Source organism: Cupressus sempervirens, chromosome 8 (genome assembly GCF_028749045.1).
Source record: "Cupressus sempervirens isolate cs-2001-9-10 chromosome 8, ASM2874904v1, whole genome shotgun sequence".
Taxonomy (NCBI): domain Eukaryota; kingdom Viridiplantae; phylum Streptophyta; class Pinopsida; order Cupressales; family Cupressaceae; genus Cupressus; species Cupressus sempervirens.
In genome coordinates, this window is record NC_143125.1 from 462,496,859 (window position 1) to 462,512,832 (window position 15,974).

General features: G+C 35.2%; 1 protein-coding gene across 2 annotated transcripts in view; it reads left to right on the forward strand.

The window, feature by feature from the left end:
• LOC149543237 (putative ribosomal large subunit pseudouridine synthase SVR1, chloroplastic) overlaps positions 1-15,974 on the forward strand; it is a 113,537-nt gene that overhangs the window by 90,190 nt on the left and 7,373 nt on the right. For both annotated transcript variants that reach the window (XM_089798084.1, XM_089798085.1), the window contains exon 9: positions 1,275-1,330. In XM_089798084.1, coding sequence (XP_089654210.1) covers positions 1,275-1,330 — 56 coding nt within the window. The remainder of the gene's footprint in view (positions 1-1,274; positions 1,331-15,974) is intronic.

Genomic DNA, 15,974 nt, shown 5'->3' on the forward strand with positions numbered 1-15,974 from the left:
TCTTTTTGAACTCCTCTCTTCTCCTCTTCCTTTTTTTCCCTCTTTAAAATAAACACTCCTCCCTTTTATATCTTAATTTTAAGGAGTCATGTCTGTTTGTTAAATCTCTCGACTTTTCATTAGATTTAGTTAATTAATATTACTCTATGTTATTTATTTATTTACTTATTTCCGTTTATTATTATTTATGATGAAATTCTATTTAGAAAGTTAATATACTTTCTACAACATTGTCTCTTGTATTTAATTTTATTTCTTTATTTACTTTTTGAAAATTTATTATTTTTTAATTATTTAAAATATCATACTAAATATTATTTCATCAATAATATAGATTAAATAATTATTATTTCCAGGCAAGAGCCTACAATGCATTGGTAAATTGCGAACTTCTCATCGGAGAGGTCTTGGGTTCGAATCTACTTGTGTTAATATTAATAATATTAATAAATAACCTAGGCTTCGGCCGTTGACCTATCAAAAATAAAATAAAATAATTATTTCCCAGTTTTATAAATATAACTTTATTATCATTATTTATTTAATAATATTTTATTATCTAATTATTATTTAAATTCTATCTTAAAATGGGGATATGACATAATGTTTATAGAATCACTTTTCTAATGTCAACTTCTTGCTTCCTTCGCGTCTTTGCAAGTATCAAAAGTTAAGTCATTGTCGTCAAGCTTTCTTAGCTGTGTCTCAAGCATTGTTTGTTTTTAAAGTTATAAGAATATTTATAGTCAGGCTTCAAAACCCTGACTACAACTAGAGTTTTCACTTATATTACATTTGCAATGTCTTGTGAACACAATGTTTAAGAGCATATACGAGTTTTGTGTTGTCTCTTCAAAAGAATGAGATAAATAGGTGACATTATCATGCAGTGAATCAGATAATCAAGTTATCCGAATAATCACACTTTACCACACTTCTGCTCTTGTCCTTGATTATTCCTTTTTTTGTTTGCATAAGAGATGATTTAAAAATCACTTCTTAGTGTAGCTATTGGAAGATTTTTATATTGTTTCTCTGAAGTCTCCATATCTTTATGATTAGATAGTAACTTGATTGCCAGAATTCTTTAAATCTTTTCTCATTAATGTTAGTGTGCTTTCATGGTTCTGTGCATTTTTTTAACATGCTTATGCTCTTTCTTTAGTTATTCCTTTTTGTTTTCTTGATCTAGCTTCTGGTAAAAACTTTAGTTATCCTCTAAAGTTTGCATATCATTCTCAGTAGATAGTAATCTGGTTGCTACAATTGTACAGCTTTACTCATTGAAGCGAGTTCGCATTGGTGGTTTCAAGCTTCCTCAAGATCTTGGGTAAACATTTTAATCGTGTGTCAATGAAATTCATTTTGATATCAATATATATTAGATGTGCTTAAAAGAAGCTGATGATAATTTCCGACATTATTCTTAGGTGAGAACAATTAAGTGATGTTTCATGTGTTATACTAATGACTTCAAAAGTTAATTTTCCAACTTGAGCAACAAATTGTACTTGTGAACTAAGAATAAGATACACACTTGATGATACCATATAGATCTGTTTTATCACTCATAAGAAATCCCATTATTGTAGAAGAATTATATATTTCAAAACCGGTAACTGCAGTATAACATTTTGTATTTATCATGTTTTGGAGTTTCCTGCATTTAATCCAAAAGATAAATATTAAGTATTTATATTGTTGCAAGTATAAATATTTTGAATAGTTAGCACATTGTTTTCAGTTAGAGACTTATATTGGAACTGGGCAAAATGACCTAAATACACTCATTGTTCAATGGTGTTTAGTGATAAAAATGACTGATATTCTCAGTTTTTTTGGTTGGAAATAATTAGCATGGTCGGTTTTCAAAATCACCCTTCTAGGGTGTTGTTGACCTCTTCCTACCATCACCCCTTTGCAAATGTGGGCCCCTCTCTCGTTCGTAGTCGTTATGTAGGCTAAGTTTTGGCAGGAAATTTGGTAGTTCAGAGCTTTAAAATACTAAGGGGTTGTAAAGATATCAAGTGGCCAAGTTGTGAGCATAAAGTGGGAATGTTGTAATTTAAGTCCCTTAGGGTCGAATTGTAGTGGGTTGAGTGCTTAATCCTAAGTGTATTTAAAATTTTGGTTAGTCTATTAGTCCAAAATACATTATAAAGGCATATTTATGCATAGGGGTCTTATAAAAATTGATTATGCATACTTAAAATTGCCGAAATCTTAAGGGAAATTAAATTTTCTTTTTAAAAATACACAAAATGCAAACTTAGCATGAGTTTCCCCACTTATCTTTTATCAAAATCTGGTCTTACTATTAATTTCCCCTCTTATTTTGATCAAAATCTGGACTTACTATGAATTTCCTCACGTTAACTGATTTTTTCTTTGAAAAATTTGTTAGTGTCTGAGTGTTTATCGAGACATAGCATGAATTTGCCCACTTTAGATGGCATTTACTTGGAATTTTTCCTCACCTAGAATCTAGACATAGAGGACAAGAATGAAGAGTCCAAACACAAGGCAAATTTCCCCTTTGATTTTGTACTTTGTCAAATTTTTGGATACGAGGTTTGGATTTGTCCAGATCCAAGTGTTTTTCCCCTTCAAGGATGATTAAGAGTGCAAAATAGTGTCCAAGTGTGGAACCATTTGTCCACACATGGGTCAAATTTCCCCTTTCAAGTGCAAACAAAGATAAAAACTTTCAAGTGTGGAAATGAATGTTATCCTTACATTGGTCGATTTTCTTACCAGGGATGATTGGAAACAATGTGTGGATGTCCTCCTTTTGATACATGGATGGCATATTTTGAATAGCAACATGGACTTTGTCAATTTTCGAGTTCGTACATGGTTCTGTTTCCCTACAAAGGCTTTTTTAAAATAGAAAAATAAAATAAACAATGGGAAATTAATAAAATAAAATAGAAGCTTCTAGAAGGTGGTATTCTTTTATCCAACATTGCTTGCGGAAGGTGATTGCAAAACTTAATCACCTTTAAATAGACATGGCGGCTGAAATAAGGATCACAAAAAGAAGCTGGAAGCTAAGTTGAAGTGATCACATTGAAGTAAAGGGGGGCTGTAGCGAAGTTTGATCCCACTTAAGAGGGTTGGAAATTGGGATTCTCTGTTGTTTGTCATTTCAGAAGTGAAAGACCTTCCCTATCTCGCTATTACTAGTTTTGGTGGGATTTAACCCTCACCCTATTCCGTCGCCTGTAATACTTTGCTCGGATCTGGCAAATTGGAGCACCATCTTTTGACAATTGTTAATTTGGATGATTATTCATGTTCACTCTCATTTTCTTGTTTGGCTGTTGAATTCAGTTCTCTAAGTTTATTGTATGTCTGAACATTCCCTCTCTATCCATACTCCATCTACTTCATTTAGTACGAAGTCCATCTTTCCATGGCTACATCACCTACCGTATGACCTAATTGTTGTTTGTGGGACACTTCCCTCTCTACACCATACAACCCTACTGTACAACCTTTATTTTGCCTTCCGTGCATCATCCATCCTCATCTCCCTATGATCCTCTTACTGTAGTACCTCTGTATACAATCTACCATACAGACATCACACCGTACAACCCTCACATTTAATCTACCATATAGTCATAAAGTGCATACCGTACGACCTTCCTGTCACTTTTTTGTTGTCACCGTACGGTGTCAGTCTCTCCCACCCAACCGTACAGCCTCCAACCTAGTCACTACTGTACACTCTCGATACCATACAGTACTGGTCTCGAAGAGTATCCAATCAAGTCTCCAGAGGTTAGGAACATTACAGTGGTACCAGAGCTGGTGATTCTGCCAGCTTGTTGGGAGAATGGAGAGCTTTGAGTTGGATGACACTATGGCTCAATTTCCAGCCGATTAGAGAGCATATTTGTTAGTCAAATACTCCAAGAATACTTTTGCGTGCCAACTATTGGATGGACAAGTGCAGGATGACAGATACAAGGTGGTTGGTGATATCATTTACCACAAAGACAACCTATTTGGTATCTGAATCGAAGATGAAGGAATGGATTCTAGAGGAAGATACCGACACAAATATTGTTAAACCAACGCCCAATCATCATCTCAATGAAAATTTGGGTTTTGTCAGTGGCCCTCCAAATGAGAAGGTTCCATCAATGGTGGTTCAACTTCTTGGAGATGCTATGGACAATTCCTTGCCGGAGCAACCACAGTTGGTTGAAAATGGAGTTTACCCTTTAGTGTTGCCTAAGTCGTGAATTACTGCAATTTTTCTGTGTGAAATGCTTCCTCATAAAAATAATAGAATTTACATGTGTTGTGAAGTTCTTGAGGAGATCGAATGATTACATGAAGATTATGGATTTGGACATCACTGTGTTTAATGATTGGCGCCCTTGGGATCCTGGTGGTTTGGATATAACCATGTTTATATCAGAGTGGTGCAGGGGAGCCCGAATGGTGGTCTACTCATCTCAATTGAATTTGTGATCCTAAAGAAGCATGGAGTTTTCAACAGATATAACAATCCGCATCTGTGCATGGTTTGGGATCCTGGAGTTTGCATATTTCTTGAGGACAAACAATCTTTGGCTGCCGAGGATTCGTAATGTCCCCAATTTTTTATGTAATAATTCAATTAAATTAATTAATTAATTGGTCCCAAAATTTAAATAATATAATAGGACCTTTAATTAGTTACTTTAATTAATTAATATGGGGCCCAAGTTAATATTTCTATTTGTGGTTCCGATTAATTTAATATATCTCGGACCTATTTTAATTTTAGTTCCGTTTGTAAGTGTTGCCGTCGGCTATCTTTGTACACCCTCAGAAAGGTTTTCCCTGATGGATATTTAAGCACGGCTTGTAGGTAGTCGTAGGTATGCATTTTTGGATTATTTCACATCTTTGGATTATTTCTTTGTATTGCGAATTCCCGTTGGGATTCTTTGTTGTTCGTCATTTCGGAAGTGAAAGACCTTCCCTATCTGGCTACTATTGGTTTCGGTGGGATTCAGCCCTCACTTTATTCCGTCGTTTGTAATACTTCGTTTGGATCTTGCAAATTGGAGCACCATCTTTTGACAATTATTAATTTGGTGGATTATTCGTGTTCACTCTCATTTTCTTGTTTGTTTGTTGAATTCGATTCTCTGAGTTTATTGTATGTCTGAGCGTTCCCTCTCTATTCGTACTCTATCTACTTCATTTAGTATGAAGTCCATCTTTCCGTGGCTACATCACCTATTGTACGACCTAATTGTCGTATGTGGGACACTTCCCTCCCTACATCGTACGACCTTCATTTTGCCTTCTATGCATCATCCACCTTCACCTCCGTACGACCCTCTTACCATACTACCTTTGTATACAATCTACAATACGAACATCGTACCAAACGACCCTCACATTCAATCTATTGTACGGCCATAACGTGTATACTGTACGACCTTCCTGTCACTTGTTTGCTGTCACCGTACGGTGCTAGTCTCTCCCACCCAACCATATAGCCTCCAATAGTCACTGCCTTACACTTTGTATACCGTATGGTACTAGTCTTGAAGGGTATCCAATTAAGTCTCCGGAGGTTAGGAACATTACACTAAGTAATCGCCACGAATATCTATTAGAATTTGTCCTTTTGTAGCACAAAGTCTTCAAAAGGTCAAATTAGCTTGAATGCAATAGGCAGCTTGCACAATTGAATCCAAATTTCTCTTGAATCAAAGCATTAAAACTTAATAGTCAACCCAAGAAAATCTCGTCATGCAACATTTTGAATCGGCACAAAGTCTGAAAACTATCTACCTCTTTTATTAAAGAAAAAATTGATTTACATCCAAGTACAAAGTCTTAGAGTGTACATAGAAACTGATAGAGTTTTCTTGCTTTGCCAAAAGATGATCATTTACAATGAGCTCCCTCCTTTACATAGAAAAAGAGTGGAGAAAGAAGGGGGAAACACTTAATTACCTCGACTTATTCTCAAACAAACTACTAACTTTGGCTTTTTCGAAGTTGCATATCTAATGTACTTGTAACTTGATTATATGTTACACTTTTGCATGTCATATTATCACATGCAACTACATCTTGTTTTCTATTTCACATAATTTGTCAATTACAAATTACCTATGTTCCCTCGAGTTTCTCGGATGGGGACGGTAGAGGATAGCGGGACGGGTTTCCGGGACAGCAATTTGTTCTGCCGATTTTGGGGATGGTGGAAGACAGCAAACGAGGACGACAAAAGTGACATTTGTGTTTTTTTTAAAAATTTTTTGTGTGTTAAAAAATTGGGGACAGATGCAAGTCCCCAATAAATTCCTCGAGATGGGGACGTTCCTGTCCCTGAAACGCTGCCTTTTTTGCGGGGGACGCGTCCTCAGGGAACATAAAAATACACTGTGAAAATATTCTAAGTGCTTGAGAAGACACAACTTCTATTACACCAGCCTTTTTGGTCTTCATGCTACTAAAGGAATGTTTTATGAATAATGTGTGTAGGTTTGGTGGAAGCAGCTAAAAATGAATGCATTTAAAAGTCAAGATTCATTTCTTGCCAAGTGTGAGGAGTTGGAGGATTGAAATACACAAAATTGCAATTGTATTGACTTAAATTAAATGCAATATGCAGTGGCAATTAAAAATGGCATCTAGGGAACGAAAAACAACTTGAAAAGTATGATAAACAAGATGCAAATGACAAGTAATGCCAAAGCACTCACCTTTGATAGCAATTGTTTGGATTTAATGGAAGAAAATGGCCGAAAAAGGCTGTTTTGGGCAGAAACATGACCTAAATGGGCTGTTTTGTCTACAAATCAATGTGTTTTTTCTCTTTAAATCACTACCCAAAGATATTGCAACAAAAATGCCCACGTATAAGGAGGCACGTGTTTTTTGTAGATCAAAACCCTTTTCAAATGGCCGAAGGAATCACGTCCAGCTTCAAAATGCATGAGGAATGAGCAAAAACATGTGCTTTCTTCCTAAAAATCACCACTACTTGCCTTTTAATACCAAAGGCAAGCTAAATAAAGTTAAAACACACTTTTGCATGTCAATAACATGTTTTTTTGACTTCAAAATCTCCACCTTTAGCATTTCATGCCCAAGCACAAGGTGAAACAAGTGAAAAATAGGTTTTTGAACTTTAAAAGCATGTGGTTTTGGCTATAAAATTGTCACCTTAAGTGATTTTAGTTAAATCACACTTTTTGGAGTAATACTGTTTTCTTGAACTTCAATAACACATATTTGGCCTTAGGAAAGGAAAAATGGGGTTTAGAGATGCAAAAGTATGTTCTTTTAGTGTTGTAAAAACTCACTATGTGCAGTTTCAAGTCAAAACGCCTCAATACGAGAAGTATAGATGGGTTTTAGAAATGTAATAACACATGCAAGTTCAAATACATATGCTATTGGGTTCAAATTCCCAACAATTGTGCTTATAAGTCATAACTCAAGTCAAAATACATGTTAATGGGTTTTTACTTTTAGAATGCAATAACATGTGTTACTGGGTTTAAATTCCCCACTTAGAAATCCTTTTAGTTATCAAAGGTTTATAATAATAAGATTTAAAAATGCAAAAGCTCATAAACACCCCAATTACACATATTAAGTGATAGTTTTCTAAATAAAAATTTGCTATTGCATATAAAAGCCTCACTTTTTGCATTCAGGACAAATTTTATTGGAAGTGGGTTTTAAAAGATGATTTGCAAGGTTGCATGGGTACTTGTACCCACACCCCTAGTACTCGTACCCACGTACCCAAGTACCGGGTACACGTATCCCACGTACTGGCTACTTGGTGGAGAGCATCATAGCTAAGGACCTTGATTAAGATTCTGATTATTTTTTTGGTTTTTTAATTTTTGTATTAGCTTGTTGTTTATCAAATGTAATTCAATACCAAATCAGTTTGAAACTTCGATACTCATTAACAGTAAACTTTATCACTGTTCAAGTCATAAGTTTATCATTTGCAATATGTCACTGTCATATGATTTAGGATCTTCTTGTTCATGTTTAAAGTCTGCCTTCTTTGTTATGCATCTAAGCATTTATCATGTATTATTATTTCAAACATATAGCAAATCTGAAACTGAAAGGAATACATTACATTTGCAAACTTTATCACTGTTCTTGTTTTGAAAAACCATTGTCATGACTCATAATTTCAGATTTTTTATAAATATAAAAGTATAATTTTTAAATAAGTTTGACATACCCAAGTACCTCCGTCCCCTATTATGAAAAATACTTTAAACATAAAACATTCAGCAATAGCATATATATATATATAATTTGACTTATGGCTCATATTTTCAAATTTCTTGTTTTGAATGCTCAATGTCATGACTCATGACATATATTTTGGTTTTTATATTTTCTATAAAATATTAATTATATAGAAAAAAATTAGGCATACACACGTACCCCTGTCCCCTATTTTGGAAAATATGCGTACCCGTACCTGTTCCTGTACCCGTTCTCGTTCCCGTACCCACGTACCCGCGCAACCTTGATGATTTGCATGTGGATGATATGGAATGATTGGTAAAAACCCCATCTTTAATGCATTTAAGTGTCTCTTGTAATTAAATTTAATATATAACTCTAGTTTTCATTAAAGTAACATTAAAATAAACTAAAAAAACTCAATTTTCATTAAAACGTTAAAAGCTATAGCAAATTAACTTAGAATGAGTTGAAATTTTTCAAATGGAGGTCAAAATCCAATTTATATATTAAAAATAATATCATTTCATGCAATTGCTAATAAAAAGCCACTTTTGAAGGATTTATTAATAAGACGTGTCCTTGCCGAGAAAGTATGTCGAACCTGTTCCCGCAAATCATTGTTTTGGGCCCAACAAAACTTGGCAGACTTTGATAAATCCCTTGCTTGATGTGTAGAACTTGAACCCAATGCTATGCTGGTCCAGAGACACTCATCAAGGCAAACTCCTCCTTGGAACTAAAAACAATCTCCTCAACTATAGACAACAAAAAACAAGCCTTCATGTTAAGCCTTAGCCTTTGTCTGTTTTAATATCAGCAAATGAGACTGTCTTTGCCCTCCTCTTGATGCAAAAACCTCCTCTCCATACAACCTTGATAAAAACAGCCAATCTCGAGACAAATTCCTCTATTCAAATTTGAGATGAGTCTAAGACTAGTGAGGAGGGGGTCGAGGATGGGATTCTGATCACAATGGTTGTGAAATATGATGTAAATTGATTTTCAGTTGAAATATTTGATAGGACACTAATATGAAGGTGTTGAAGTGAATTGCGTCAACAAGACAGTTCTCCACTACAATCCTTAGACTTGGTAAGGTGTCTTATAATGACCCCTTTTATGTTAGCTTGGAAAATCGGGACAATTACTCTAGTTTTCACCACCTTACTACATCAAATGCTTATGTTCGAACCCAATAATGGAAGTTATGTTGGGTGGATATTTTGTAATTGATAGTTTTGGGTAAAATCTAGTCACACTCCTACATTAAAGGGAATGTCCCCCTTCTCACCGTTCTTTGGATCAACTCAAGGTAAGCAAAAAGTTGAGAGAATTGTGAGGGATGTTACCAATATTCTTTTCTCTTAACTTTTAGGAAAGAATCTACTTAGCCGAAGAACGAGTAATGGGCAAGATGAGATCTCTAACTTGACTTCTATCTAGTAGCTAGAAACGGTGATACCGATAAACTAACACTTACTCGAAGGCTAGCCCAAAGCGTACCAATTTGACTCTAGGTCTCGTTTAATCTATTCTATAAGAAAAACCTCTACCATTGGGACACAAAAACTTCCAAAAGTAGGGGAATTCCAACTATTTTTCATGAATTTCAGATAGTGATATAAGTTACAGTCAAAGCTTTTAGTCTATGTATCACCACAATCATTCCCGATCAAAGCTTTAGCTTCGATTGCTTCTTAACTCACTATGCTTCTATTATTAAACACACAATAATAACATGATTCAAAGACAAGAAGCACAAATTACAATCAAAGCTTGTAATTTGCTCTATCACAATTGCTTACAGTCAAAGCTTTGAATCCAATTGCTTCTTTTTATTCACCTTTCTCCCAAATGTGTACTACACAATCAAAGTTATGCTTGTACAAATGTGGCAGAGCTTTCTTGCATACAACAAAACATAATTTTTACTATGAGGGGGCACTCCTTTATATATGCAAAGGAGTCGAGAAAAAGAAGGAAAAAGTGGGAGCAACTCAACCAACTTTGACTTGGTCTAACTAACAAGAGAAATTATGGGCCAGAAAGCTAATTGAAGAAAACAATTCCATTCCCTCAGATTTCATTAGGGAAAGAAAACATCCTAATATATACTCTAATTATGTTGCATTAATGAGTGGAATCTCCAAATCTGAACCATCTGATGTCAAAGAAGCTATAAAACATCAACATTGGAAAGATGCCATGACAGAAGAATATAACTCCATACTTAAAAATGATGTTTGGGATATTGTTCCTAGACCCAAAAATAAATCAGTTGTCTCTTCAAAATGACTATTTAAAATTAAACATGCTGCAAATGGAAATATTGACAAGTACAAAGCAAGGTTTGTAGCAAGAGGATTTTCCCAAAAGGAAGGAATAGATTATGAGGAAACTTTTGCTCTAGTAGCCAAATATACTTCAGTCAGAACTGTTTTAGCCATTGCTGCATCCAAAGGATGGAAAATTCATCAAATGGATGTAAAGACTGCATTTTTGAATGGTGTTATAGAAGAGGAAGTTTATCTTGAACAACTAGAAGGATTTGAAGTACACAATAAACAATCTCATGTATGCAAATTAAAAAAGGCTTTATATGGATTGAAACAAGCTCCCCGAGCTTGGTATGAACGGATAGATCAGCATCTAACTAAAGTTGACTTCTCTAAAAATATTGCAGATCCAAATTTAAATTACAAGGTAATGTAGGGGGATATGTTAATCATGGTTTTATATGTTGATCTTTTAATTATAAGGGAAGATCATCTAATTGAAAAATGTAAACAAGATCTCATATCTGAATTTGAAATGAAAGATCTAGGAATACTATGATACTTCTTGGGACTAGAAGTATGGCAACATTTAAAAGCGATCTTCTTAAATCAAGGAAAGTATACTCTGGATCTACTCAACAAATTTGGCATGTTGGATTGCAAGGCAATGAAAACTCCTATGGAAACAAACCTCCTTAAATTAAAAGAAGCAATTGAAGATTCTGAAAGTGTTGATCCTACTTTATATCAATAGATAATTGGTTCATTAATGTATTTGGTAAATACAAGACTTGACATTTGTTATGTTGTAAATGTTCTCAGTCAGTTCATGTGCAAACCTAAACAAACTCATTTAGTAGCAGCAAAACACATTCTCAGGTATCTCAGTGGTACAATTGGATATGGTCTCAAATACACTAAAACTGAACTAAATCTAAGAGGATATACAGATTTTGATTGGGCAAGGAATTCAAAGAATCGCAAAAGCACTTCATGATGTTTTACCTTGGGTTCAACAATGATATTTTGGTTTAGTTGGAAGTAGTCTTCTGTAGCACAGAGTTCTACAGAAGCCGAGTACATAGCTGCATCTATGGGAGCAAGAGAAGTTGCATGGTTGAGGAAACTTCTATTTGGACCATTTGGGAAGCCACTTCCACCTACTACTATTTATTGTGATAACTAGAGTTGCATCAAGCTATCTGTTAATCCTGTGTTTCATAATAGATCAAAACCAAAGTAACAAGAATCGGAATCGGCACGGCCGAATCGAATTGTGAATCGGGGGTGAATCGCCAGTGAATCGGCGATGAATCGGCAAATTTGAAAAAACCCTTTAAATGTAGAGATTTTAACAATTTAAGACTTATTTCATGCACCCTTTATTGAATATAACTTAAACACACTATAACATCATCAAATAGAAGTTGAAACTTAACATATATAAACATGGAAGTTTGTGTTTACCACATGGGGTAAAGAGTTTTTATAAGACAGCTTCACATCCAACACCTACTCCAAGTGCTTCAAAGCATATCACCCCTCTCGAAAGGCTTGCTCTATTGTTCTCTCCACCACAGACACTCCATGCCTGCAACAGCTTCAGGTCTCATCAACTGGTGAGACTTCCCACGACTGATAACCGCAGCGACTGGGGGTCTAGGGGGCAACGCCCCCAGCGGGGTCGAGGGGCAGCGCCCTCGCAGGGTCCTGGGGCAGCGCCCCAGGCGCGCTCCCTGTCGCGATACAAGGCGGGGTCAAGGGGCAGCGCCCCCGTCGCCAAAACCAAATTTGCACTCTGAAAGCCACACAAAACTATATGGAACACAGTGTTTTTGTGATTTTCTTCTGATCCCACACTCTTTCTGGGAACTGCTGATGTTTTACTACCTGATTATGTCTTTCCCTTCCCTTGGGCATCATCCGTTATGTATTCTAAACATTTTTTATTTGTTGTCGTTTTTTTTTTTTTTTTTTTAATAACCTATGGTTCTTCTTTTCTCTTCTCCTCTCTTCTAGTCATGCTTAATAATTAGAAGGCCCTTTAGGGTTATAACAAAGAGGAAAGGTAAAAAAGAAAGCAAAAAAAAAAGTGATTTTTTTATTATTTCCAACTAAACATGCATGCTGTTGCCAGCCGATTTTTGGAGATTTCTAATGGCGATTTAGGCGATTTTTTGAGTGAATCGCCGATACATGCGATTCACCCGATGAAATCGCCGATCACGATTTCCGACTCCAAAAAAATCGGGGTGCATGAATCTGATCGCTGAATCGGCGATTCACGCGATTTCAGCGCGATTCTCGTTACTCTGATCAAAACACATTGAGATACCCTACCACTATGTTCGAGACATGGTTGAGAATGATGTAATCAAGTTGGAATATATTAGTACAAAGGATCAAATTGTAGACACTCTTACCAAACCACTTGCTAAGACAAAAGTGAAGTATTTTTGTAAAGAACTTGGTATGGTTGTAAAATCTGAGGACATGTCTTAGAGAAATTGATTATTGTACATTTTTATATATTATAAATAAAACCTATGATAATCATTAAGAAGTGACGACTTCAAGATGATTTCACTTGTATCAGGAGAAGTTGTTGTAAAGTGATGTTCTTACAATAACTTGTAGCATGATCCATTATTGAGAAAGTGTTTCATGTAAAGGCTTTATCTTATAAATCAACAACTAGGCGGTTGATATCATTAATTTGATTATCTACGAGTTGCTTGTATAGATATATTTTCAGTACATGGTGTATATCTTGCCCTGATATTCTGATAGGCCATTACCACAATGAGTACTTGGTGATCATCATTAATTTGATGTTTTTGATAGGCCACTACTCTAGAGAGCTTGGTGAATATTATGAAATTGATATTTTGATAGGCCAACTCTCATATTACATGATGTCACATATAAGCTGATTATATTAATCAATACTTATATTTGACATTATATAAGAGAAGTCTTTTGATCAAAGACCTCTTATGTGTGTTTATCTTACTAATCTAAGAGGGAGTGTTAATGTATAGATTAGTTAAGATATTATTAATAACTCTTATATTCATATTTGTATTATTACATGAGATATTTAATATACTCATATATATATATGTGTGCAGATATTCTAATATACAATATGAATAAAATAATAAAATCATTTACATCAATATATATATTAACACCTCCTTCATCAACTTTAAATAAGATGATTGTTATCAAGCATCCACATATATATTATGGACGTCGAGCATCCGTATATGTTCGGTAGTGATTTGTTTTATTAAGACTGTCGTTAATAGCAGTCACGCCAATAGACGTGACTAACTATGAGTTATGGCTATTGGTCGTGACTCCTTAACCTAACGCCCATGTATAAGATGCAAATTGATCTCTGCTTTTGTATATACAGTGAACACAATTATATAAGTCTTCCAATTATTACAAAGCAAACAAATACTTCTCATAATTCTCCAGTATATTGCAGTGTAGTGGATTTTCTCATACCATCTTCAGTCAAATTATATCCTTGTCTTGAGCACTTATTCTGTATAAAATAAGTCTCCTGTCTGATACTTTAACATGCCAAAACATGAATTTTGAAGGCCCAAATCTGGGTGTTTTTATTTAAAATGTGGCTTCAAGTGAGGCTGAAAGAAAATGTTTTTATCATGAGGTTGCCAAATGCATGGGATTGCATGAGATGCAAAAACGCCTCTTAAGGGAAAGATTTCAAGTTATTGCATGGAGAAATCTAGGAGAAACCACCAAAAAACGTGTTCTTGGAGGCCAAAGTCATGAAATTCTTCAAAAACGAGTTTTGGAAGGGCAAATGCATGAAGTTGAATGCAAAATGAACCTTTTTTGTGTGATTACATGTTTTAAATATGCACAATTGACCCAACACACCTTTTAAAGGCTATTACATGTTTTTAAAACATGCAATGGGCTCTCCCAAGGCAAAAACACACCTTTTTGTTGCATATGCATGTTTTAAAAATATGCTTTTTGCCCAAAAACGGGTTTTGGGGATGCATTTACATGTCTTTGGTGCAAAATGCACCTTTTGGATGCAACTACATGTTTAAGTTACTTTCTTCAAATTCACTTGCTTCAATTCTTCTTTTCCTAGTAAGAATAAGATCATCTTCAATTTCACTCACAATGCCTGTGCAATAGCAATAGTAGTTGGGGCTTCTCTCCTTAATAGAAAATTGACTTCAGGAATTTGAGCATTGACAAATAAACACTTCATATTGGCAGTTGTAGGTTGAGCAACAAATAAATTTTTTTGTTTCAATTTGTTGAAATGAGCAAAAAAATCATGCATAGGCACGTGAGATGACTTCTTCAGCTGAGCAAGTTGGGCCAATAATGCATGAGCATCGTTAGGAGGCTTGAACCTTTCTTCAAACTTAGCTACGAGGGTAGCCTAGTTTGTGATAGTACATGGTGGTAAATGGTAAAATCAATCAGTAGCCATGCTTTGTAGAGTTTCCATGAAAAACCTTATAGACACGTCCTCGTATTCAATAGAATGAACACCGCATGCAATGTACAAAGCAACAATATGTTCATCAGGGTGTTGTTCTTCACCAAAATACTTGGGAAAGTTCTTTCATGAGCCACCAAGAAGATTTAGAGGTGGAGCTAGATTCAGCAGTCCAAAAACATTTCCCTAAGGACCTTGGGCCATTTACATGTCCTTGGTTAATGTGTGAAACAACTTCAAAAAGTGCAATGAATATTTACAATGAAAAAAGACACGGGCATTTTTCAAATGAAAGTGTGAGGCTCTCAAATGCGCGTCGTGTCCTTAGTGGAGTTGTCAAGAAACTGTTGGTTGGATATTTTGCAACTGACAGTTTTGGGTAAAATCCAGTTGTAAAATAGGATGACCAGCCACAACATGTGAGACAAAGTCTCTCCTACATTAAAGGGAAGACTCCCCCTTCTCATTGTTCCTTGGATCAACTCAAGGTAAGAAAGAAGTTGAGAGATTTGTGAGGGATGTTACCAATATTCATCTCTCTCAACTTTGAGGAAAGAATCCACTTACCTATAGAACGAGTAATGGGCAAGATGAAATCTCGAACTACACTTTCTATCTAGTAGCTGGAAATGGTGATGCTTGCACAAATGTGGTAGAGCTTTCTTGCATACAACAAAAGATGATTTTTACAACGAGGAGGCACTCCTTTATATAGGCAAAGAAGTCAAGAAAAAGGAGGAAAAAGTTGGAGCAACTCAACCAACTTTGACTCGGTCTAACTAACAAGAGAAATTATTGGATTACATGTCATTACACATGTAAATCATATTACATGTAATTGCATATTTTCATGGAATACATCCTCACCAATTACAAACATTAAATAAGAAGAAAGATGGAAGAGAAATGAAAAAATCCCAAGGATCGTTCTAAAGGGCCTTGTACTT